Source organism: Linderina pennispora (assembly GCF_002104995.1).
Source record: "Linderina pennispora strain ATCC 12442 chromosome Unknown DL89scaffold_13, whole genome shotgun sequence".
Classification (NCBI taxonomy): Eukaryota; Fungi; Kickxellomycota; class Kickxellomycetes; order Kickxellales; family Kickxellaceae; genus Linderina; species Linderina pennispora.
The window spans coordinates 186,472-209,406 of record NW_024468261.1 but is presented as its reverse complement, the minus strand read 5'-3'; the positions used below and the strand labels follow the sequence as shown (position 1 = coordinate 209,406).

The 22,935-nt window shown below is 59.8% G+C and overlaps 14 protein-coding genes across 14 annotated transcripts; 9 read left to right on the top strand and 5 right to left on the bottom strand.

Annotated features, from left to right (window-relative positions):
• Nucleotides 1–618: 618 nt before the first annotated feature.
• Nucleotides 619–2,146, top strand: DL89DRAFT_275669 (TPR-like protein; the record flags this gene model as incomplete). The annotated part of the gene is made up of 4 exons (XM_040889335.1): nucleotides 619–652; nucleotides 766–951; nucleotides 1,139–1,211; nucleotides 1,258–2,146. 4 exons carry the CDS (start codon nucleotides 619–621, stop codon nucleotides 2,144–2,146), a joined length of 1,182 nt encoding a protein of 393 aa, XP_040741026.1.
• Nucleotides 2,147–2,418: 272 nt separating this feature from the next.
• DL89DRAFT_52173 (uncharacterized protein) lies at nucleotides 2,419–3,160 on the top strand. Its single transcript, XM_040891766.1, has one exon. It carries the CDS (start codon nucleotides 2,615–2,617, stop codon nucleotides 3,011–3,013), a length of 399 nt encoding a protein of 132 aa, XP_040741025.1. The 5' UTR covers nucleotides 2,419–2,614; the 3' UTR covers nucleotides 3,014–3,160.
• A 523-nt stretch (nucleotides 3,161–3,683) lies between these two features.
• On the top strand, nucleotides 3,684–4,630 carry DL89DRAFT_52175 (uncharacterized protein). The gene has a single exon (XM_040891767.1). The coding sequence runs from the start codon at nucleotides 3,826–3,828 to the stop codon at nucleotides 4,594–4,596; it is 771 nt and encodes a 256-aa protein (XP_040741024.1). The 5' UTR covers nucleotides 3,684–3,825; the 3' UTR covers nucleotides 4,597–4,630.
• DL89DRAFT_269534 (RIO1-domain-containing protein) lies at nucleotides 4,602–5,917 on the bottom strand. Its single transcript, XM_040888336.1, has one exon. The coding sequence runs from the start codon at nucleotides 5,880–5,882 to the stop codon at nucleotides 4,665–4,667; it is 1,218 nt and encodes a 405-aa protein (XP_040741023.1). The 5' UTR covers nucleotides 5,883–5,917; the 3' UTR covers nucleotides 4,602–4,664.
• Nucleotides 5,918–6,942: 1,025 nt separating this feature from the next.
• DL89DRAFT_209194 (uncharacterized protein) lies at nucleotides 6,943–8,932 on the top strand (the record flags this gene model as incomplete). The annotated part of the gene is made up of 5 exons (XM_040884156.1): nucleotides 6,943–7,021; nucleotides 7,203–7,495; nucleotides 7,746–7,894; nucleotides 8,179–8,725; nucleotides 8,822–8,932. Coding segments are annotated over 5 exons (1,179 nt in total), but the record flags the coding sequence as incomplete, so codon positions are not given.
• A 262-nt stretch (nucleotides 8,933–9,194) lies between these two features.
• DL89DRAFT_294893 (DUF841-domain-containing protein) lies at nucleotides 9,195–9,743 on the top strand (the record flags this gene model as incomplete). Its single annotated transcript, XM_040890568.1, has 1 exon — nucleotides 9,195–9,743. The coding sequence occupies one exon, from the start codon at nucleotides 9,195–9,197 to the stop codon at nucleotides 9,741–9,743; it is 549 nt and encodes a 182-aa protein (XP_040741021.1).
• Nucleotides 9,744–9,776: 33 nt separating this feature from the next.
• DL89DRAFT_51900 (Brix-domain-containing protein) lies at nucleotides 9,777–10,799 on the bottom strand. The gene has a single exon (XM_040891763.1). It carries the CDS (start codon nucleotides 10,669–10,671, stop codon nucleotides 9,811–9,813), a length of 861 nt encoding a protein of 286 aa, XP_040741020.1. The 5' UTR covers nucleotides 10,672–10,799; the 3' UTR covers nucleotides 9,777–9,810.
• DL89DRAFT_52140 (uncharacterized protein) lies at nucleotides 10,552–11,628 on the top strand. The gene has a single exon (XM_040891765.1). The coding sequence runs from the start codon at nucleotides 10,928–10,930 to the stop codon at nucleotides 11,456–11,458; it is 531 nt and encodes a 176-aa protein (XP_040741019.1). The 5' UTR covers nucleotides 10,552–10,927; the 3' UTR covers nucleotides 11,459–11,628.
• On the top strand, nucleotides 11,629–14,651 carry DL89DRAFT_52102 (Rgp1-domain-containing protein). The gene has a single exon (XM_040891764.1). It carries the CDS (start codon nucleotides 11,799–11,801, stop codon nucleotides 14,523–14,525), a length of 2,727 nt encoding a protein of 908 aa, XP_040741018.1. The 5' UTR covers nucleotides 11,629–11,798; the 3' UTR covers nucleotides 14,526–14,651.
• DL89DRAFT_51897 (uncharacterized protein) lies at nucleotides 14,574–15,454 on the bottom strand. The gene has a single exon (XM_040891762.1). It carries the CDS (start codon nucleotides 15,343–15,345, stop codon nucleotides 14,623–14,625), a length of 723 nt encoding a protein of 240 aa, XP_040741017.1. The 5' UTR covers nucleotides 15,346–15,454; the 3' UTR covers nucleotides 14,574–14,622.
• Nucleotides 15,455–16,279: 825 nt separating this feature from the next.
• On the top strand, nucleotides 16,280–18,005 carry DL89DRAFT_51879 (uncharacterized protein). Its single transcript, XM_040891761.1, has one exon. It carries the CDS (start codon nucleotides 16,637–16,639, stop codon nucleotides 17,729–17,731), a length of 1,095 nt encoding a protein of 364 aa, XP_040741016.1. The 5' UTR covers nucleotides 16,280–16,636; the 3' UTR covers nucleotides 17,732–18,005.
• A 306-nt stretch (nucleotides 18,006–18,311) lies between these two features.
• Nucleotides 18,312–18,542, bottom strand: DL89DRAFT_211254 (Bromodomain-containing protein; the record flags this gene model as incomplete). The annotated part of the gene is made up of 1 exon (XM_040884201.1): nucleotides 18,312–18,542. A coding segment is annotated over one exon (231 nt), but the record flags the coding sequence as incomplete, so codon positions are not given.
• Nucleotides 18,543–20,150: 1,608 nt separating this feature from the next.
• On the top strand, nucleotides 20,151–20,841 carry DL89DRAFT_278967 (uncharacterized protein; the record flags this gene model as incomplete). Its single annotated transcript, XM_040889540.1, has 2 exons — nucleotides 20,151–20,471; nucleotides 20,506–20,841. 2 exons carry the CDS (start codon nucleotides 20,151–20,153, stop codon nucleotides 20,839–20,841), a joined length of 657 nt encoding a protein of 218 aa, XP_040741014.1.
• Nucleotides 20,842–20,934: 93 nt separating this feature from the next.
• Nucleotides 20,935–22,781, bottom strand: DL89DRAFT_294886 (uncharacterized protein; the record flags this gene model as incomplete). Its single annotated transcript, XM_040890567.1, has 6 exons — nucleotides 20,935–21,135; nucleotides 21,179–21,251; nucleotides 21,317–21,351; nucleotides 21,392–21,906; nucleotides 22,016–22,288; nucleotides 22,661–22,781. 6 exons carry the CDS (start codon nucleotides 22,779–22,781, stop codon nucleotides 20,935–20,937), a joined length of 1,218 nt encoding a protein of 405 aa, XP_040741013.1.
• Between the last annotated feature and the right edge of the window lie 154 nt (nucleotides 22,782–22,935).

Here is a 22,935-nt window from a genome sequence, read left to right as displayed (position 1 = left end):
TAGCCTGCGTCCCTCCCTCCGTGCAATCTTGCTTTCCCGGTCGCGCAATCGTTTTGTTCCAACTCTGCTTTCTTTTTTCTCTTTCCCCCTTTCCACCAGTTTTTCACCGCTTCCGAGCAGCTCCCTTATTTCTCTCCCCCACCTTTATCTTGCAGGATATTTTTGTCCTGCTAGTGTTAGAGATTTTAAATTGAGCCAACCCAATTAGCACGGCTCATCTTTTTTTATTATTTTTGTCCCCCTCGCAATCGGCTCCTCGTCCACCGAGTTCTTGCGCACGCGCTCGCACACACCTGGAACTCCTTGTTCAGACTAGTGGGAACAAAGGTACGCGTGGAATAGCCACCACACTGTCGCGTTAAACTCAGCAGCGCCCCTCCTGCGAAATTGGCCAGATTTGCCCTTGCTAATTTTTAGATTCGTTTCTCGCCCATTTTATACTCTGACGCGTTAGATTGGCTTCGGCAGACACTTTTATCACCCTGAATGCAGGCGCACCACCAGCAGTCGCAGCGCCCTATGACGCCCAGTCAGATTAGACCGCCGCATCAGCAAATGAACGCGTCAATGGTGCCTCCGGGAATGCACATGTCGGGACAGATGGGACCCCAGCCAAACATGAACGGCCAGCCGGGCGGCCCAATGCAGCAGGGTATGCCTCCACAGGGCCAGCAACCGCCTCCCCAGCGGCAGCAGATGCCCCCGCCGCAACAGCAGCAGCACTTGCCCCAGCAGGCTCCTCCTCCTCCGCACGGCGGTCCTCAGGGACCTATGCCTCCGCACCAGCAGCAGCCGCCGCAACAGCCAGCAGCCCCAGGGGCCTCCCGCAACAGCAGCAGCCTCAGCCGCAACAACAGCCGCCGCCGCCGCCAGCGCAGCAGCAGCAACAACAACCGCTCACTGCGACCCAGCGTCTCAGCGCTATCAACGAAAAATCTTGGCTGCAGATGGGTAAGTACGCAGCGGCTTTATTATCCGTACCCCTGGGTTGATGACCTGCATTTTTGTGACTACTATCGTCGTGTTTATATCCCGTGCACGTTTGTCGAACCATTGGAAGAGTCCTTTTCTACTAATTGCCATTACTGCGCTCCGTGACGTCCTCCATCACGTCCTCCCTCTTTTCTCGAGCCGATAGGTAACCTTGCCGAGTACCTCAACGACACCGACCGCGCGATGGCGTCCTACGAGAATGCTTTGCGCCACAACCCGTACTCGCAGACCGCGCTGACGCAAATCGCAAATATCTATCCGCAGCAACGAGGACTTTGCCAAGGCTGTCGAGTACTTCCACCGTATCGTGAACCTGGACGGGTCGAATGGCGAAATCTGGGGCGCTATCGGCAACTGCTACCTGATGCTCGACGAGCTGCCAAAGGCGTACCAGGCGTACCAGCAGGCAATCTATCACCTGCCCGACCCGAAGGAGCCAAAGCTCTGGTACGGCATCGGCATCCTGTATGACCGGTACGGCTCGTATGACCACGCCGAGGAAGCCTTCGGCGCTGTCATGCGTATGGATCCGCACTTTGACAAGGCGACGGAGATCTATTTCCGCCTGGGCATCATACACAAGTGCCAGGGGCGCTACGAGCAGAGTCTGCAGTGCTTCAACTTCATCCTCAAGGACCCGCCCAAGCCGCTGACCGAGATAGACATCTGGTTCCAGATCGGCAATGTGTATGAGCTGCAGAAGGACTACGCGCATGCACGCGACGCGTACGAGCGCGTGCTGCAGGAGAACCCCGAGCACGGCAGGGTGCTGCAGCAGCTGGGCGCACTGTTCTTCCAGCCAAACACCAACTTGACCAACGTTGATGCGGCTATCCAGCTCCTCTCGCGCGCCATCGAGATCGACAAGGACAAGGTCGAGGCCCACACGTGGTACCTTCTCGGTCGGTGTTACATGGCACAGCGTCTGTACAACAAGGCCTACGAGGCGTACCAGCAGGCAGTCTACCGGGATGGCAACAATGCGACGTACTGGTGTTCGATTGGTGTTCTGTACTACCAGATAAACCAGTACCGCGACGCGCTCGATGCCTACAGCCGTGCAATTCGCATCAACCCGTATCTCAGCGAGGTCTGGTTTGACCTTGGCGCTCTCTACGAAGCGTGCAACAACCAGGTCAACGATGCCTATTGACGCGTACACGCGTGCTGCCGAGCTCGACCGCACCAACTCGATCATCGAGCAGCGCCTTGATGTCCTGCGCCGCATGCAGGCTGGTCAGCCGGTGCCCACTGGTGCCAGCCAAGGCCCGGCGCCTATCGATCCCCCGACTGGCCCGACAACTGCCGGACAGCCCAATGCTCCCGGTGGCCCAGCTGGCGAGTCTGGACCGCACGGCAGCGTTCCCGGCAGTCTCGGAGCACCGCCTATGGCCGGTCCGGCAGGCAGCGGCGTGCCTCAGCCTCCTGAGCAGCATATGCGCCATCCCAGCGAGCCGCAGCGTGGTGGCCCGCCGCCTCCGGGAATGCAGCAGCAGCATCCGGGCCAGGGTAGTATGCAGGCCCATGCATCAGCAGCAACCTCAGCAGCAGCAACAAAAGATGCCGCCCCAACACCAGCAGGGCGGCGCCCCTATGCCTAGCGGGCGCCCCGGCTATATTGATGAGGGACCTGGCTCCGCCACCCCATATGGTAATCGCTATGACGGTCCTCCCAGGTCTGAGGTTGCTGCCAGTGGTGGCGCACCGGTTCCTTCGCCGCACTATTCTATGCAGCAAGGGCTCGCAGGCGGGGGCTGGGCCGTACCAGCCCGCGTCAGCGCCATACACCAGTGCGCCCTATTCCCAGCCTCCCACCTCGCGGCCATACTCGGCCTCTAGCCAGCCTCCGTCTGCCGGTGTGTATGGACCCCAGCCGCAGCAGCAGGGTGGGCCCTACCGCCCTGGCGATGAGCGGCGTGGTTCCTCGCGTACCGGATCCCCGATGGTGACACAGCAGCAGCAGCAGCAGCAGCAATACCAGCGTCCAGCAGCCGCCCCAGCAGGTCACGTCGTCTACTGAGCCAACTCCGACGTCTGGTACATTTCATTCCGGGCCAGTGAACGGCTATGCCCCGTACCCGGGTCAGCCAGCCCTCTCTGATACTCGGCGACACAGCCGCAGCCCGTCGCAGCCGCAAAATGCGGGGTACCGGCAGCAGCACAGGCAGACTGACGAGAAGCCATCCATCTATGGAAACCGGTTCCCTGAAAACACCAGCATGCCGCCACCCACCAGCCTCCCGCCCTTCAGCCAGGACGTGCCCCGCAGCGAGCTGCGGACTCCGGTCGGCACCACTGACAGAAGCGGCGACGCTCAGCCGACTGATGCGCCTGTCCACAAGCCTGCCAGCCCTAAAAAGGCGTCGCCATCAAAGTCGCCATTGTCTGCTGATGCATCTGCGCCCCAGTCGTCAAGCGAGATCGCATCGGCATCGATGTCGGCTGCTCCAATCAGCCTGCCGCAGGTTGCAATGCCGACCCCGACATCGGCCAGCACCAGCTCTGATGGACATGGAAATGCGCTGTCTGGCCCCACAGCCGCCCCCATTCGGCTGCCGCCGGTCCAGTTTGGTGGAAGCGGAAATTTTAGCAGCCCCAGCAACCGGTCTCCGCTCAACTCTGTGAGCAGCGCGAGCCAGCAGCCAGCGACAGACGATGCGTTGAAGGGCGGTTCTGGGCCGCTCAGTCTCGCCTCGGCGATGTCGGCCGACGATGATCACGAGGGCTCGGCGATCAACTCGCTTATGAGCCTAAGCAACGTTGCTACGACGATGACATCGCGGCCGCAGAGCACGCCGGCCCAGCAAGGCTCTGTGTCTCCCCGCCCCCAGGATGCTGTCTCTGTCGGCCCGAGCGCTGGCGCAATGGAGCACCCTGTCGACACAGCTGGACTCCAAGGCGCGGGAAGGCCTGGCAATTACCACCGAGATCCCTACCGCTGAGTCCAACGCCAACGGCACTGGCCCAGCCCCGGCACCTGGAGAGGATGCCGTGCCTTCTGGCGCAGCAGCTCCTGCAGCCGAGATCAACGGCCGCCGGTCAATCAGCTCTGCTCACACCGCATCGCCGCCGCCGTCTGCCAAGGCAGCTACAGCCGCGGTGGGCGATTTGCAGCATGACCCGGTGTCTGTTGTGCCTGCCAAGCGGCCGCTGTCCCCTGGTGCAGAGCAGGTTTCTGACGCAGATGCGAATGGGTCAAAGTCGAACTCAGATGACGGCGCCGACAGCAACGGTGCATCGGTAGCGGGGCATACCGCCGGTATGGATGATGGCGTGCCAAAGGGCAGCGCCGATGCCAGTGGTCCCCGGAAACGTGGACGTGCGAGCATGTCGCCGGCTGCAGACGATGCGGTTCGGTCACTGTCGTCTGACGCAGCACCGAGCCAGGGTCTCGGCTCTAACGCCAGCTCCAAGACACCTACGGTGGGGTCGGCACCGGTGGCCGCCGCGCAGGTGCCGCAGAGAGACGTGGAGATGGAGGAGGGCGAAGAGCCTGAGGACGGTGAGGTGTTTGAGGACGACGAGATTGCACCAGCATCAAACGAGAAGCCGCGCAAGAGCGAGGATGTCGTGATGGGCTCTGGAAAGATCAAGCACGACTAGGTCGGTACTATTTTGTTTAATGCGCTGTCTTTATAAAAGTTTCAGTTAAAAATCAATACTTTCGCATATTAGTTGCCATCGACATCGGCCGGGGTGCGTCTCCGCCGGACCGTGTTGCCGAGCTTGTCGGTCTCGATAATGAAGTCGCTGTCGCTCTCGTCGTCGCCGTCGCCACTGTCGGCGGTCTCCTTGCCCTTGGTGCTTGGCTCACCCTCGTCTTCCTCGCTGCCGGCTTCGTCGCCTGAATAGACAAATTCTTCGTCGCTGACATCCTCGTGGCTGTCGTAGTAGTCGCTGCGTGTCTCGCCCTCATTTTGGTTGGCACCAACATCTTCCTGGTACTTCTCAAGCTGGGCCTGGTCCTTTTTTGTGAACCCGCTTGCAGCGACCTGGACATCGAGATTAAAGTCCTTGTCGGCGTCAAGGCGGAACTTTGGGTAAAGCACGCTCTCGTAGTTGAAGCGGCGCTTGAAGAAGGTGCGGATGCAGTCGACGTCGCGGTTAAAGTAGTACTCTGCATTCGGGTGCGACGTGGAGACCATCTGGGGGAAGTCGATCAGGACGGGCTCGCCGTTCTCCTGCAGCAGGATATTGAACTCGTTGAAATCGCCGTGGATCAGGCCGTGCTTGGCCAGGCGCACGATCAGGTCCATCAGGGTCGAGTACAGCTTGCCGGGCTCGCCGACCTCGGTGATCTGGCGCAGCGGGAACGCGTCGACGAGGCCCATGACGACAACGTGCCTGTTCTGGTCGATGGGCTTGGGCACGGGGAACCCGTGCTCGTACAGCACCTTCATGAACGCAAACTCCTTCATGGCCGACAGCCGCGACATGTACATCCACGAGGGCGACTGGTCCTGGCGGAAGTAGTCGCGCTTGTTTTTGACGTTCCTGAATGACTGGCGCCCGAGCCGATGGACCTTGAGCACCACCTGCTCCTCGTCCTCGCCGGCGACGACGAAAATGTCAGACTCCTTGCCCACGCCAATCTGGTTGCCGACCGAGGTCACCGTGCCGCGCTTGCTGAGCGTCTTCAGCGCCAGGTAGTCGTAGCCGGCGTAGATCAGCTTGTATCCGACATATTTGGAATTGGTCTCGCTGGCGATCAGCTTGCGCTTGATCAGGTCGCCGATGTACCGGTTGACGCCGCCGCCGCGGATGTGCGAGAGCTGCGCGATAAGCGGGGCGGGCACAATGTCGTGGTTGCGTGAGCCGACCTCGATCGCTGTCAGAACGCGGAAGTCGTCGCTGCTCATGTACCGCAGGGCCTTTGCGTCGAGTCTCATTTTGAATATTGGCGAAAATAAAAACGGGGTTGTTGCTGAAGCAGAGAAGAGGGTTGGTAGTGCAGAAAAACTAACTGGTGGAAAAATCAGACTTTAGCGGTAATTAGGTGATCACGATCTGCGTGATTTCCAGGTGCTGGAGATGGCGTGCATTGGCAGGGCTGCCCTTGTGGCTCGAGGCAGACTGCTGCTTGTGAGGAAATGAGGGCGGGTATGAGGCCATTGGGCGCCATGCGGTCTGGCCACATCATGTTCCAATATGCTGCACTGCATCTTGCCTGGGTTTGCCGGAGTTCTGGCAGGCGGGGTGGAAATCGGGCTGCTGTCCTTTATGGCGATGTTGCGAGCAATGCTGGTTCTTTTGCTGTGTGCTTTTGCCAGCAGCAGGCCATCCACGAGCATGTACGAAGCGGCATCTGCACGACATGGGCACTATTCCAAGCACCACTCGTCAGGCGCAAGCAGCTGTCAGAAAACAAGCAGCAGTGGTTCCTCGGAGATCATTCCTGATACCGCCTGCGTATCTCTACATGTGCAGGCAATCTTGCTTCATCGCCCGCCATTTTTTTGGTCTGGCAGGAGCTGCGACGAGCAGCCAAATCTTGGCTATTTTCAGCTATTGTCGTGCGCCTCTCCTGTCCCCGCTATCTTGGAACAGATCTCTGGCGACCTGGCGACTCCCGGATATTGCGCACGATAAAGGGCCATTGACTTTTTGTGCTCAGACCAAACCTGGTAGCCGAAAGCGGCAGGAGATGTGCATGTTCTTCTTGCTCCCACCATGCAAGTGCATATGGGCAGCTCTTGATGCGCCCAGAAGAAAGAAGTTTCCGAGCCTAGAGCCAAAAAAGCAATTTCTTCCCCCTCTCCTTTAAACACGCAAAGTGGGTCACAGGCAGGCTATATTTTTCCGTTCCTCTTTTCCATTCCCACTGGGGCTATTTTATCTCTTTACCGGTTTTTGCGTGCAAAAGCACACCGAGTTTGTAGTTTCGAATTCCTGTACATTAGTCTGTTTCAAATGTCAAGCGAGGCTGGCGGAGGCATGCCGAGCAGCGTCCAGCAACCACAGCAGGTGCAGGATGCAGGCCGCAAAAAGAAGTCGGGCAACCGCACCAAACGACAAAAGGTTTCCAAAGGTAAGAAGGCGCGGGTGAAGGGGCCTCTCACGTGGGTCTTGTTCATGAACAACACGGGACAATATTTGTAAGCAGTATTGAGGGAGAGGAGGGATGGCGTGAGCCCCTGCAACAGGCTTGGAGCGCCTGTGGAGCGAAGCATTCTTGACTGATATCGAGACATCGGCTACTTGCTGTGTAGCATGTGTGTTTTGCCAGCGATCGCACATGTCGTGCGATGATGAAAGGCCCTGCCAGCGATGTATCAAGCGAAACATTGCCCATCTGTGCCGCGATAAGGACCCCTCGACCGACAGCTTGCCCGGCGAGACCAAGAAGCAAAAGCCCACGCAGCCGGCATCGGAATCTACGGCGGACAGGCGAGATGGCGATGGTTTCGATAGCACCAGCCAACAGCGCGCCAGTGGTGGCAGCGGCAGCGGAGGGCAGTCACGAGGCAGAAGGCGGCAGCAGGCTCAGGCACCATCGATGGCAGTGCAGGGCGGGCCATCAGTCACGCCAATGGCTGTGCCGTACCCCAGCGACAGATCTGCTAGTCTTCCGGGGATCGGCATGGCGCATGGGCTGCTGGGCGACGTGGAAGGCACGCCAGTGCTGGGCCCCAGGGGGTTTGCGGGCAGCAGAAACGGCGTGCTGAGCGCGTTTACAGCAGCATCGCAGGGCGCGGCTGGCGTGGCTCCGTCGACGGAAGGCGGGCGCAGCGCTGCGGCGAAATAACATGAAGATCTACGACAACCCTTTGATGCTGTTCGGGAACGATGTGGCCAGCAATGAGTTCACCGCAATTAACGAGTTCCTGAACAGCCTGCAGCGAGGCGTCCGCGGTCCGGATATCCTGGCGGGCGATCGGCGCAGCAGCCAACAGGCCAGCGTGTCGCCGATTGCGCATCCAAGCAATCAGAACATGGGCTCGCCATTGGTCGACTCGTTCCAACCAATGCTGCCGCCGGCCAGCTCGGCACAGCAACACCAGCCAGTAATGGCAATACCACATACCAACGGCCTGAACGGCATGCAGCTGAATCAGACGCAGCAGGCGCCGCCGATGGCAGCAGTGCAGCATGCGCAGTCGGCTCCGCCAGTGCGCCAGGGCGCGGATGCATAGCCTGCCGACGATCTCGCAGCTGATCAACAGCTCGGGCGAGAACGTGACACAGACCGAGCGGTTTCTTCCTGACGGCGGCAGATCCGAACGACGGTACATCCGAGGACAAGCTGCGGCAGATCATCAACGCAAAGTATGAGGCCGGGTTCCTGAAGCCATACAACTACGTGAGCGGATACACGCGGATGCAGCGGTTCATGGAGACGCACATGAACCGACACAACATCATCCGCATACTGGAGGTGCTGAACACGTTCCGCCCGACGTTCCGTACGATCGCGCAGTCGCTGACAGACATCGACCTGCTGCTGGTGGAGGAGGGCTTCGAGCGGCTGCTGCTGGACTACGACAATGTGTTTAATTCGTTTGGGGTGCCGGCGTGCCTGTGGCGGCGTACCGGCGAGATTTACAAGGCGAACGGTGAGTTTGCCGACCTGGTGGGCGTGCCGCTGTCGTATTTCCACGAGGGCAAGGTGTGCATCTACGAGCTGATGACGGAGAGCTCGACGGTCAACTACTGGGAGAAGTACGGCGAGATTGCGTTTGACGCGACCCAGAAGGCCGTCCTGACGTCGTGTATGCTGCAGACGGCTGCATCGGTGCGCTCGATGGTTCACAATAACCCGGAGCCTGCGCTCGGCGACATGCGGTCGGCGCGGGCGAACGCGGCGAGGAATGTCGGTGTGGGCGACGAGCCGACGCTGCCGGGCAAACTGATCCACTGCTGCTTCTCGTTCACGCTGAGGAGGGACAAGTACAAGATCCCGCTAGCTATTGCCGGCAACTTTATGCCTGTGCAGCCTCAGAAATGAAACAAGAAGGAAAAAAAGCAGCACCCGTTCTATATATGACACTGGTTTGTCGATTTTAATTACACATAATGTCTCGTGCCTGCTTTAAGCATTTGGAGGTTTGCATGGGGCTCCAGTACCCTTTGGAAGGCGTTATGCCAGCCACGTGATTTGCCGCCACAGCTAGTACGCGTAGTTTTTGGTTCCAGCTGCTTCCGGGGCTCTCTCATCTTGATTTCCATTTGAGCAAACAAACACTTGGCGCTATAATTCCGTAATGTCTGACTTTGCGCAACTTGTCATTCTCAGCTTCCTGACCAGCGCGGCGTCCGAGGCAATCTCGTACTTTGTGGTGTACCGGACGGAGCGGTTCCAGCAGCTGAAGCAGAAGCTGATAGCAAATGAGGCGAAGCTTGCCGAGGAGCAGAGCGCGACGGCGGGGAATTCGAACAAGCGGCAGAAGCGGATCGAGAACCTGGAGGCCGGGCTGAAGGCGACGCGGCGGGACGCGCAGGGGCTGCAGATCCGCAACACGCTGATAGTGGCGGTGATACAGGTGGTGGTTATCTACCAGGTGAACTCGATGTTTGGCGGCCGGTCGGTGGCCACGCTGCCGTTCGAGCCGATCAGCGTGTTCCGCAGCCTGACGCACCGCGGACTGCCCGACGACAGCCCGGCGACCGACTGCTCGGCGACGTTTGTGTTTATTCTGGGCGGCCTGGCATTCAAGGCGGTGCTGGACCGGGTCCTGCAGCTGGGCATGCCCAAGGGCAACCAGCTGCCAAAGTGGGTGACGAACCCGGAGGAGATTGTTGGCATGAAGTAAAGCAGCAGGTTTTAATAGAAATGTACGGTGAAGGGAGAGAAAAGGCAAGGTGAATGTGGTTCTTTTTTCACAGCAGATCGCGCTTGCGAGATGTCCGCTGGTATGTCCGCAGAACCCATTCCTTGTCGGCATCAGGCATGTCGACGGTGCCAAGACGGATTTCGTACGGGCGCATCTCGAAGCGCGGGCCAACCTCCGCCAGCTGCACCTCGTTGTGTGCGACCTTTGCGTAGACGTGGTGGCGGAACGAGATAAAGTCGCTGTCGTTGTAGAACGTCATGACGCGCTTCGAGTCGACCTTTGGCACCGGGAACAGGTACTTGAGCACGCTCCTGATACGGCTGCCGAGGGCCGAGTTGAAGTTCTCAAAGATCAAATGCGGGTAGGCCTCGGAGATGTTGCCCTGGTCCTTGATATCGTGTCTCAGCACGACATTGTACAGGGTGAAGTGCACGGTGGGGCCGTAGGGGAAGTGGCTGATGATCAGGCCGTCGGGCTGGCCGCGCGTCTCGTGCACAATGACCAGATCCGTGACCTCGTTGGCCTTGCAGGTCTCGACGATTTCGCTGACAATGTAGTTTCCGCGGTTGATGCGCTGCGCGTTCGGGAACACCAGACGCAGCTCCTTGGCGAACTGCTGCAGGCGCGTGCTCGGGTCGCGCGACGTCGTCACCACTACCTTTGGGTCGTAGATTCCGGCTCTGGCATACTCGTCGTCTTGCGTTGACGTCAGGGACTCGGCGGCCTCGTCGAATTTGAGCTGCTGGTTCAGTTGCTCGGCCTCGTCCTGGAGCTCGGTCGGGATCGGCTTGCCGTCGCGCAGGGCCTCCTTGAGCTTCTGCTTCTTCTCAAACGTCTGGCGCTCCTGGATCTCGAGCGATTTTTTGTACAGGTACTCGCGGCGCTGGCGGGCTTGTCTCCGAAGCATTTTTAAAATGGTTTAGTTGTGTGGAATTGAAGGTGCTGGACAGAAAGGCGGGGAGAGGTTGTGTGTGTCCAGCATTCGCCGAGAGAGAAAAAACTGGGCTAAAATTTTGGCGGCGGTGATCGCTCAAGGGATCAAGGCGAAAACTAGCGCAAAAAAAGTCTACTGCCAGTTTCGGCAGCGCACCGGAGGCGCTCTCCTGTCTCTACTCGTTTCTACCACAACAGAAAAAGCTCCATACACATAAGCCTATACTGCAATGGTACAGAAAGTGTCGTCGCGCGGGTCGGGCGCCAAGAAGGGCGGGCAAAAGTACCAGAACACATTTGCGTACTCGCACAACAAGGGCTCAAAGACAACAAAGAAGATCCTGTCTCTGCCAGTGGACGGGCTGTGCCAGCACTGCACGGACATGGTAGTCTGGCGCAAGCAGTACCGCAAGTACAAGCCGCTGACGGCGCCCAAGAAGTGCGTGTCGTGCGAACTAAAGAAGGTCAAAAAGGCCTACCATGTAATCTGTGACGACTGCGCGCAAAAAAAGGGCGTGTGTGCAAAGTGCCTCGAGAGCAACAGCATTGTGGATACGCACAACCCGAAGACCAGCGAGCAGGTGCTCAAGGAGGAGCAGGATCTGGAGCGCAGGCTGGGGAATATGCGGGAGCGCGAGAGAAGGTCGTACATGAGGAAGCTGGAGCGCGGGGATATCCAGGCAGAGGACGTGCCGGACATGGGCGAGGAGGACAGCGACTTTGACTTTTCGGATAGTGAGGATGAGGAGGATGAGGAGTAGTTTTTTTCTTGCGTTGCTGAATGGACAATCGAACCTGAAACCGGACCCGCGAGCAACAGGCTCCCTCTTGGATCAAAGCCAAGAAAAAAGAAAAGGCGCCAGCAGGGACGATGGCATGGGGCGGCCAATATCAGGTCTTGCCCACGAGAAGCAAGCCAGTTCTGGTCTCGATTTCATCACTCTCTTCTTCAGACCTTTGCTCTTGGCCATTGGAAATTGCCTGTATTTTTTGTTAGCTAGTTTGTTTACTACTGCCTGTTAGTAATTATCCCAGTCCTCTTCTGCTCTCTCTGCTTGTCTCATTGACGCATTACTAGACGACCCACAGGCGTTGGCAGCAATGGGGTTGACAATAACAGCAACGTTCGAGAAGCAGGGCATATACTTTGCAGGCGACACGCTCGAGTGCCACGTCCGGTTCGCCAACGAGCGGTCGACGCAGACACTATCGGCAATACGAGCAGCAAATGCTCCCAGCGGCCCAGCGCGGACACAGGTTCTGGCGCCACGACAGCAGGCTGCACTGAGCTTTGCGACCAGCGCCGGGCACACAGATACTGGCGGGCGCGTGCAGAATGGCCTGGCAGGGGGAGCGAATTTAGATGGCGGGCCAGAGCATTCGACAATTCCCGGAAATAGTAGGGGGCCGCGACGCAGCAGCGCATGGACTGGCAGGAGGACCACGGCTGGCGCGAAGACTGGCGGGCTGTCGGTGTTTCCGGCGCTGGGTGAGGGGTCGGTGGCGTCGACGGAGCATTCGCCGCGACTGGGGGCGGTTAGCAGACGCGCCAGCGGACGCAACGGGCTGGGGCTGGGGCTGGACGGGTGGAGCGACAGAAAGCCGAGCACGGTGCGGGACGGGGACCTGCGGCTCGCCAAGTCGCCGATGCTGGGCGGTGGGCCTCAAAACCGCGCAGCCGAACCCAGCCAGTTCCCGCGGCTCAGCACATCATCGGTGCTCAGCAACCCGTCAGGCAGCCTGGCGTCGTGGTTCTCGCTGGGAAACCGTGCAGCAGCGCAAGAATCGGCGCGCAGGGTGCCCAACGATGGCACGGCTAGCGATAGCGGCGGGCTGCTAGGCAGTCTGTGGCGGAACATCTCGGGGTCAAATCCGCCGTCGCGTCCAGCCACACGTGCGGGCAGCGTAGCAGCCGACGAGGGCATGGAGCGGCTGGCGATTGGGTTTGCTGAGGCCTCGGGCAGCCTGATGCTGAGCCCGTCGTATATCAAGCCCGAGCAGATGGACCTTCTGCTGCAGAACAGCGGCACGGCTACAGACGCCAACGGGGCAGCCAGCCCGACGCTCATGGGCGGCGGCATGGGCAGCAGCACGCCGACGACGCCGTCGGCCGGCAAGGCGATCCCGCTGCTGATCTCGTCGCCGACGGTGCTGTTCAGCGAGCTGGCGCTGGGCACGGGCGAGTCGCAGACGTTTTCGCTAAAGATCCAGCTGCCGACGACGCTGCCGCCGTCGTTCCGCGGGCGGTCAGCGCGGGTCAGCTACGAGCTGGTGGTAGTGGCCAAGCGCAGCATGCTCGAGTCCAGCGCATACGTGGTGCGGATCCCGTTCCGTGTGCAGGCGTTTGTCGATGCCAATGGCAAGCTGCGCGAGTATGGGCTGGCGAGGCCCGTGCGCTTGGCACCGGACCAGTCACGTGTCGCGTTCCAGGAGTCGCAGCCAGGAGCTACGCCACGCAACCACTCGCCGTCGCTGGTCACAGACACGGCGGAGCCCAGCGCATGCGCGGCCAGCGAGGCTGTGGTGCCGACAAGCGACGCGCTTTCATCTGACGCCCTGTGTGCGCAGCTAGCGCAGTCGGCGTTCCTAAAGGCAATGCTGCAGCACGTCGAGCTGGACGCGGCCAGCCGAAGCAGCGACGGAACAGTGCCTGCAATCGACATTAGCGGGCCGCCCGCCAGCAGCGACAGCGGGGAGCTCTCCAAGCAGCACATCCGCGACGAGTGCCGGCGACGGGCGCCGGTGGCCTTCTCGTTATCGCAGGGCGGGCGCGCGGTGGCCTCCGTGTGGCTGCCCAAGCGCAGCTACCAGCTGGGCGACATGGTGTCAGGCAGGATCGAGGTGCATGTGGCCAACGTACATGTCTACCAGGTCAGCATCTGGCTCGAGAGCGTCGAGCACATTGGCGAGCGGTTTTCCCTGCACTCGGACCAGCGGACCGAGGAGCTGACGCGCCGCGTCCACGGCGAGCACCACGAGTTCTGCCGCAGCACGCAGACCACGGGCTTTGCGCTGACCACACTGCCGGCCGCCCAGGCCAGCTTCCAGTCGGCCATCGTCTCCAATGCCTGGCAGTTGCGGATCGAGCTGATCATCGGCATGCCTGGTGCGTCCATATGCGACCTCCGCCTCAGCAACTCGACCGTGTTCCCGCCAGCCAAGCACCTGGGCTCCCGCGCATCCGCCTCGCGCACACTGCCCATGTCGCCGGCATCGCCGCATCCGCAGACCGTGGGCCGGCCCAATGGTCTGAAGGCTGATCGCCGATACACCGTGTCTATTTCGCCCATAGCATTGGCGACGCCGCTGACCGCACCCGCGAGGCCCAGCGATACAGCCAGCGAAAGGCCCCCGAGGCCCCCGCACACCGCAGGGGAGGTGGAGACCACCGGCCACCCGATGGCTCGCACGGGTTCGTCCGGACGCACGCGATCGTCAACATTCAGCGACAACACCGCCCATGCGCTGCCGTCGCCGCTGCTGGTGTCACGCAATGGCGCGAGCCGCCCGCCGACTTCAAACGGCGTAGTGCCCGGGTCGCCTGCGCTGAGGTCGGCGCCATTGCCGCTGACCGACCAGGTGCCAAAAACACCAGGCAAATTGTCGCCGATCATCGAGGCCAGCTCGCTGCCGCAGACGGCGCCGCTGCCGACCCACGCGCCGAAGCGGTCGATGCGGCGCCGCTTCGACATTGTCCCAGCCGTACACACACAGACGCTGTCATGCACTGTAGCCGTGCAGATGCATCCGGCGCTGGCGCGACCGCCGGGCACCGGCCGCTCGTTCACCATTGACCTGTCGCAGCGCGGGCTGCAGACCGGCAGATAGACTTTATGCTCAAATTTCTAGACTTTTGCGACTGTGAATGAAAACAAAAACGTATATGAGGCACACACAGCCAAAAAAAACGGCTCTTGCTTTTCGTCTACTCGGCCAGCTCGCCGTCCTCGGACAATTCGCCATCCTCCAGATCCATGTCCTGCACCTCATCATCATCTCCGTCATCTGCGCGACTACTAGCCACCGCCCGCCGGTGATGCACGCCCGCCGGCGGCAGATTGACCGGCGATCCGGCATACATGGGCGTGCCGGGCCGCGACGACGCCTGCCTGACCCCGTGCGTAGCCACCGGCGGCGGGGGCAGCGCCGGCAGCCCAACCAGCGCCCTTACGCCGTTGACGCGCTCCAGCTCCAGCATATCCTGCTCGCGCGCCGACCCAGCCGCCAGCTTCTGCTCAAACGCCATCATCGTCTGCTTCTGCACGCCCAGGTCAATCGCCGTCGCCCGCACGCGCGCCATCATCTGCCCTACCTGCGCCCGGTGCTCGCTCGCCTGCTGCGAGTCCCGCTTCACCTGCCGAGCCACTTCCTCCGTTCCGCTGCTGCGTCCCAGCACCTGCTTCTCCTTGGCCTTCAGCTCCTGCAGGTGCGCCAGGATGTCCGTCCCGGCCCGCGACGTGCTTGACCGCCGGCTGATGTCCCCGGCCCCGCCCGATCCTCCCGCACGTCGCACTCCACCGCCCCCAGTCGCCGACCCGCGTCCGCCGCCACGCGCCTTTTGCTGCAGCTTCTGCTTCATCGCCCGCTTTAGAGCTATATGTGAAATCGGTGCCATCGCGTGTGACAAGAAAGAGCAGAATAGGACCATGTGGTGGTGTTAGCAAGAATGGAACAACGCATATCAGCCGACTTCAGCAACGATGTTGATGTATCAGAGTTTGATCCTGCTAAAGATTTGTCATTGCCAGGGCCAGGTGGGTGGATGGGAGGCCGTGGTGAGCATACGGGGCGGATATAGTACATTCGCGTTGGAACAAAATAGAGAAACGTATTGAAAAATAGCCCGCGGGAAGGGTCTGTATTATTTTTAACTAGTGCGAATGACAGCCACCACCTCCTCCGTGCCACAACATAGCAGGGGGCTGGATATCCAGGCAGCATCAAAACCGACACAAGCACACATGTCGTTCCCATGCACATTGCCATGCCATGCTAGCCAAGTGCCTGCCGCTGCCACCGCCGGCTCTTTGCAATTGCGCCCAGCCTGTCCCCACAGAGCAGTCCCCCACCCAGCGTTTCTGCAAGTCCACCACCCAGCATTTCTGTATGTCCACCACCTTCTCCCTCCCTCCACCTGCAACAGCCCCCAGATCATATATGCAGCCGAGCCAGCCACCACCACACATGAGTGAGGCAACAGTGGGAGCTCCAGCCGCACCTCCATTGTGTATCACCGCTCAATATTCTCTCTCCCCTCTCTCACGAACCGCCGCAGAAACCGATGATCAGTCCGAAACTCCAAAAACAGGGGTCCTCAGATAAAGATCCAGCCATAAAACTGAAACAAATCCAACCCAACCCAGCCCATCGCTCGGAGAACCGCAATGTCCGAGCAAGCCCAAAAGCCCACTGAAAAAGGATCGGCCGCAAGAAGTGAGAAAAAGCGCATCGCAATGTAGAGTAGGCGCAAAGAGTGTCGGATGGAGGGTCTCCATTCCAGAAACGGAAGGTGATATGCGAGAGTGTGTGTACGGGTCAAGTCTGTGTGCGTGTCTGTGTATGCGAAGGTAAAGGGGAGATGATCGGAGGGAGGCGAGAGAGAGAGAGAGAGAGAGAATACTGAGCAGTGACAAGGAGAAGATCGGATTGCATGTTGCAAACAGAGACAGAAGAAGACAGCAAACCCGCCTCCCCCCAGAGTCCGCACCTGAGCACGGTCCAAGGTTCGGCAGAAACACAAGTGAAGACGCAACAAAAGCCGCAAATGGTGAGAAAAATGCTCCAAAAAGGAACAGGTCCAGAAGCAAAGGAACAAACACAGCCAGCAATAGCAACAGCAACAGCAACATGGGAATGCGACAAATGCTTAGTCAGAATGATCACCTGAATCTTCAGAGTCCGACGACCCGCTCTCGCCGCTCGAGCTCGAATCGAATCCCATGCCCTTGGCGCGCCCAGAGCCGCTCCGGTCGTACTGCCGGGTCGAGTCCAGCCGCTTCAGCTTCTCGTCCAGCTGGTTGATACGCCGTTGCACCGCCTCGTCCGGCCGCGGGTGCGCCGATGGCTGCACCGGTGCCGCCAGCGCCGACTGGTTGCTGCTGCTGGTGCCATTGTTGCCAGCTCGCCGCTCCGCATGCTGCGCGTTGTTGCGCTGGATTGCTTCGCGCGCCGCCTCCTCGCGGCTCAGCACCACGTACTCGTACAGCTTGCGCAGCGTGAAGTGGTCCAGCGTGTCAATGTCCAGCTCAATCTCCTCCTCGTCTTCGTTCAGATCCGGGTACGCCGACTTGATAATCATCAGCGCTACCCGCAGACGGTTCGGGTCCAGCTCCTCGATCCGCCCGCTCAGCGCCCGCTTCTGGTCCAGCGTCAGCTCCAGCGACTCAATGCTGCCACGACGGCGGCGCCCGCGCCCGCGTCCCGAACCACCAGTTGGAGGCGCGCTGTACAGAGCGTCCTCCATTCCTGCAAACTCCTCGCGGGTCATGCCTGCCGCTGCTCCGCGCGCTCCGCGCCCACGCGATCCACGGCGCCTGCCAGGCGTGCCGCGTCCACGGCCCGAGCCAGCAACGCCCATGGGAGCAGTCGATGAGATTGGTGACGTCGCATTCGAGCCGACTCGCCGATGCGACATCGAGGTAGGCGGTGCCGACAGAGGCGGCGGCGGAGATCGGGTTGCCGACCGCGCTGAGCCGACACTGGGACGCCGCGGGGTGCCGCCGCTGACGCCGCCGTACGACGGCCGCCGCTTTGTGCCTTCAGACCGCTTCAGCTCCTCCAGCTGCCGCGCCATGCTCTGCACCTTGAGCTCCAGGCTGCGGATCTCGTCTGTCTGCGACGACTGGCTACGCGCATCAATGTCGATCTCGTCGTCGAGAGTGTACACATGCTTGTCAAACTCGTCCTCGCCGCCGACTGGAGGCGAGTGTGACCGCGAGAAAGGACTGCGAATGTGCAATGGCCGTGCCGCCACTGACAGAGAACGAGGGCGGGAGAGGCGGTGGTGCGCCTGCCGACGGGTGCGGCGCCGGTGACTGGCTAGCACGGGCCGAGCTTGCTACCGGCAGCTCGGTCCACTTTTGGTCGAACCGAGCCTCCAGTGCCCGTCCTGCCTCATGCACGGGGTGTCCGGGCGGGTTGTATGTGTAGCAGTTGCGGAACATAAGGCGCATATCAGAATCAAAGTCGAGCGCGTTCTGGTACGCACCGCGCTCCAGCTTCTTCTTCATCGTCGTCAGATCCATCGGCTGCTTGATAATGTCAAAGTAGTCGGGGCAGTTCATGGCCACCGGGTCGACGGGCTCCAAGAACGGATACGCAATGTTGAAGTTGCTCTTCTTCATAAAGTCCTTGGCCACATTCAGGCAGAAGCGCAGCTGCGGGTCCGATGGCATCGACTTTTTCCGCCCAGAGCTGGGCACGTCGCGGCTGGGGGGCGGATGGGCCTCACGCTTGGGCCGCGACACCGAGCTGGACCGCCGGCCGCCGCTGGTGTCAGAGGAATGCCGGTTGTGCTCCGCAAGCGCGGTATCAAGCCCTGTCGGCATCTTCTTTATCTGCGTATCAAACATCGCCTCGAGATTACCTGCCATGTTCCCAACCACTGACTCGCGTCCCGTTGTAAATATAGGCGTTGTTGAACATCAGCCGCAGGTCGTCCGTGAATCCTTGCGTGTCTGCGTACAGACGGCCCTTGAGCTTGTTCTCGATCGTGCTCAGATCCATTGGGTACTTGATGATGTTCACGTAGTCGGGGATATTCAGCGCGACCACGTCAACTGGCTTCAGGAACGGTCCGGCGTCGCGGTGCTTTTTTAGTGCCCTAAGCATCGCCGTGCAATACTTGTGCTGTTCCTTTGTCATCAGAATCTCAGTCCGGTGTAGTTGTGCCGGGGCTGGTGCCGGGGCCGGAGCTGGGGTGGAGGCCGACGCGGGAGCAGGAGCAGGGGCTGCCACAGCGTCTGGGGCAGGTGCAGCCACGGCGGCAGGAACAGGGGCTTCAGTCTTGGCCGGGACAGGTTCTGACGCGACCGGCGCAAAACTCTCCTTGTTCTCAGGCGTCGAAACAAGGCCAGCAGTATCCTCAGGCTTTGGCGACTCTACCCGCACTCGCTTGGCTGCTGGTTCCAAACTGTCCTGGTCGACGTCCATATCGGACGCTGCTGCTGTGTGCCCGTTAGGTTTTGTCTCCACAGGTGCTGCCGGTTGCTGAGATGGCTGCGAACTGCCCATGTCTATGTCCGTGGTTCCGTCGTCGACGGGCCGCTTCTGTGTTGTGGCAACATCGCCGCTAGGGGCGAGCGCTGCTGTTGCGATCTGCTCCGGCGACGCGATATCGATGCTAATTGGAATATCTCCATTCGAGGTATTGCCTTCACTCGCCATCATGCCCTGCCTTTGATTCGAAGGTTTTTGTGTGGTGCTGCTGCTGCCGTTGGAGTAGGAAAAAGAAGAGAAAGAGAAAGAGATGGAGTTTCCAGATAGGGTTGGAGCTAAGGAGATGGAAGCGCACGTTTGAAAGTGTATTTAGTTACAAAAATTAATGATAAGAATAAAACCACTACGCCAGAAACAAACCTCCCTATCTCGCTTCCCCTCCAACCTCTCTGCAGATGGGGGAGGAGCGACGGGTGTATGTGCACCAGGGGATTAGGGACGCGCGCCATATGGCGCCGGACGCAGCAAGAAAAACATGTTTTTTGGACAACCTACCACTTAATAGCGAGGCGAAATATCCGGGACAGACAAATCCAGCGCTATAGCCGCGATAAAAATGCTCGCAAACACGCGTATGAAATAGAGGGGGGAGATGGAGGAAAAAGAGAAAAAGTCGAAAATATTGCTGAAACGGGCGACAAAAATCGGGTCGTAGATATAGAGGTGGAACGATTTTTGCGCTCCGACAGATTGGATATGGGAACAGGGGACGCGTGGATTTGTCCTGGGCGGTATTGGGCAGATTGCGTCGGGCAAGCTGGGTTAGGTGAGGGCCAGGCGACACAGGGGGCAGAAAGACGCGTCGGACACGAATAAAACGAGCTGGGGGTTGAGGGAGCGGGACGGAGGTGGACGGTTTTTATTTGAGGAGCGCGCCAGAACCACGCCGGCGCCCGTTGATAGAACGAAAAAAAAAATTTTTTTTCTCCTATTTTCTGAGACTTGGCGGGCTGTGGGTCTGGCCAAAAGGCAAAAAGCCACGACTAATTTTTCCGCCTCGCGGGCCAGCTACGAAGAAAAAGCTTTCTGGCCTTCTTTCTGCCGCCTCGCCCCAACGCTTCCCGCTTGTGACGCACATTCATTGGTCCGGCTTCACGTGCCGCGGCTGGCGATGGATCAATGCCCGCTCTGCGAGCCGAGCTGAGCCACAAGGGGCAAAGGTGCTGGCAGCTTCGACTCCGAGTGCACGCCATTTCACCCTCACTCGACTTTTTTTACACTAGTAGTACTGGCAGCATGGCTGAGCATTTGGCGTCAATTTTCGGCACAGAGAAGGACAAGGTGCACTGCTCGTTCTACCACAAGATCGGGTCGTGCAGGCACGGCGACCGGTGCTCGCGGCGGCACGTGAAGCCGACATACTCGCAGACAATTCTGGTATCGAACATGTACAAGAACCCGTCGCTGAAGCCCGACTGCCAATTGAAGGACGACGAAATCCAGCAGCATTTCGAGGACTTTTATGAGGACATGTTTCTGGAGCTGGCAAAGTACGGCGAGATCGAGGAGCTGAAGGTGTGCGACAACGTCGGCGACCACCTTCTGGGCAACGTGTACGTCAAGTACCGGACGCGAAGACGACGCGCAAAAGGCCGTCGACTCGCTCAACAACCGGTACTACGGCGGGCTGCCGGTGTGGGCGGAGCTGTCGCCGGTGACGGATTTCCGCGAAGCGTGCTGCCGGCAATACGACAATGGCGAGTGCAACCGTGGCGGATACTGCAACTTTATGCACATCAGGAAGCCGTCGCGCTCGCTGGTCAAGTCGCTGTTTGACGGCCAGGATCTGACCCTGCGCGAGATGCGCCGCGTGGAGCGCGAGGAGCGTCGGAGACGCGAATTTGAAGATCGGCCGCCGCAGGCCGCCAGATCGGACTCGCGCACGCCGTCACCGGCATACCGCAGTGACCGGTACCGTCGGGATTAGGCCACACAGGATCCCTGTCTTTTTTGGAGCATTTTTGTAATATGGGAATAAAACAGGAAGCTGGTTTGGAAATATACGAGCGACACAGGGGGCTCAGTTGTCGGCAACATAGGCCTCGAGGTTGTTGAGGCGCAGAATGTCCTGCTGGCTGCGCTTGGAGCGGCGGCTGTTGCCGCGCGACAGCATGATGTTGATCTTGTGGGTGTCGCTCGGGTGGATGTAGATGCAGTGGTTGCTGTAGCTGCAGTCCGGGTACATCCTGCACGTCTGCGACGGGTGCACGTATTTGCAGTTCTTGTTGTTGCAGCTCGGCCAGAACCGGCACCGCTTGTTCGACACTGCCGCCGTCGACCGTCCGCCCGCCTGGCTGCGACGCCTGCTGCTGCTCCCTGCCACCATTCGCAGCCGCCCTCTCCGAGAAGCTCGTACGCGATCCCAGTTTCGGCCCGCGCTGCAGAGCTGCCCTGAGACCGACCGGCCCAGTGCCTGCATCTGCGGCGCGCTCAGCTGCTTGACGACGTTGCTGTAGGTAAGGCTGTTGCCGAATGACGCGCGAGATTGCGTCGTCACCCGGCTGACCGATCCCGAGCTGTGCCGCAGCTTGTTCGGCACGAAATGCCTTGGCCTGTGCGTTCAGCGTGAATCCCCGCTGCCGTGGGCCCTGCGCCGTGCTCTGCGGACCAGCCTTACCTGACATCACCGCAGTGTCGCCCGAGCTCTGCGACGGCTCGCGCCTGCCCAGCCGCTTCGCGGTCACATCAGCAAACGTCCTCGTTGCTGGCTTCTCCTCGTCATCATCGGTGGTCATGTCGGTGTCCTCGGACTCGGACAGCTGCGTAAATGAAAACCGTGTGTGTACTGGCATGGGCGCCGCTCTGGGCTCGCCGATGGCGGTGCTGCGGGGTAGGACCACGCTTTCACTCGCCACCGCCTCGCTGCCAGAGTCCTGCGCAGACACATTCTCGTCCCTCTTTGCCTCCTGCATGGGCTCGGCAACCTCGTCCACGACGACGCTGGGTGTCTCAGCTGGCTTCGTGGCGATCCCAGCGTGTGCATCCTCTGCTGCTACAACAAAGTCGCATTTCAATGCAAAGTGTCTGGATGTATCCCGATCCACGGCCAGCTCCCCCAAAGGAGCACTGGAAAATCGTTTTTTTTTTTTTTGGCAACTTACCATTGCCAGAGTTTGGCGCGGTTGAGCACGAGTCAGCGCTCGACTCTGAATCCGACGAGTCGCTGGGCACAATCGTCACTACATTCTCGACGGGACTGAACCCCATTGCGCTGCCAATGGCTGTCGACCCGGCGTTCGGCGACAGTCCGCCCTCGCGCACAATGAACGGCCTCGCAAACTCGTTCGAGTCCTGTGCGTACCGCGTCCGAATCGACGCGTCATTCAGCAGCGGCTGCCGCTCGCTGCTATTCTCCGTGCCCTGCTCCAGGTCGTCTACAGCAGTGAAATTTTTTAGTGCCAGCCGTGCTCCTCCCCCAGCTTTTCCTTTCAATGACAGCAGTAGCCTGTTTTGACGACACCGCCCGCGTTGCTGAAAAGCATTTGCGCAGAATACTGTCTGCAATAGCGCAGTAGGGCCGGCACGCGAATTAAGGCATGGTCCCCCAGCCCGCAATGCCTCTTCCCCAGGGCATAGTGGCAACTATGCAAGGATCTCAGTTTAACAGCGTCTGGGGAGGGGGCAACGAGGCGAGGGAGGAGACCATTCATGCCCGCTGTGGCTTAGGCGTGGGCTTGCCTCCATTATGCCATGCGGCAACAGCAACTAATTGAAGGCCCTATCTGTACTCGCAAGCTAGAACTTACCCTGCGGGCTCTTGTGCTGGCTACGCCGGAGCAGCAGCAATACGCCAGTAATCAGCAGCGTCACGATCGCAATGACGCCCAGGGACACGCACACGATGAGTGTCGACGACGGTGCTTCCATCATCATCATCATCATAAGGTTAAGGCTCGTGTGCGGTGCTCGTTATAATAAAGTGGTTGAAATAGCTGTGGGCGGAAGAAAGAGGGAAAAGTGAGTATGAAGTGAAAGTGTCGGTGCCCTCTCGAACGGGGGAGAAAGGAGGAGGTTGTTGGCA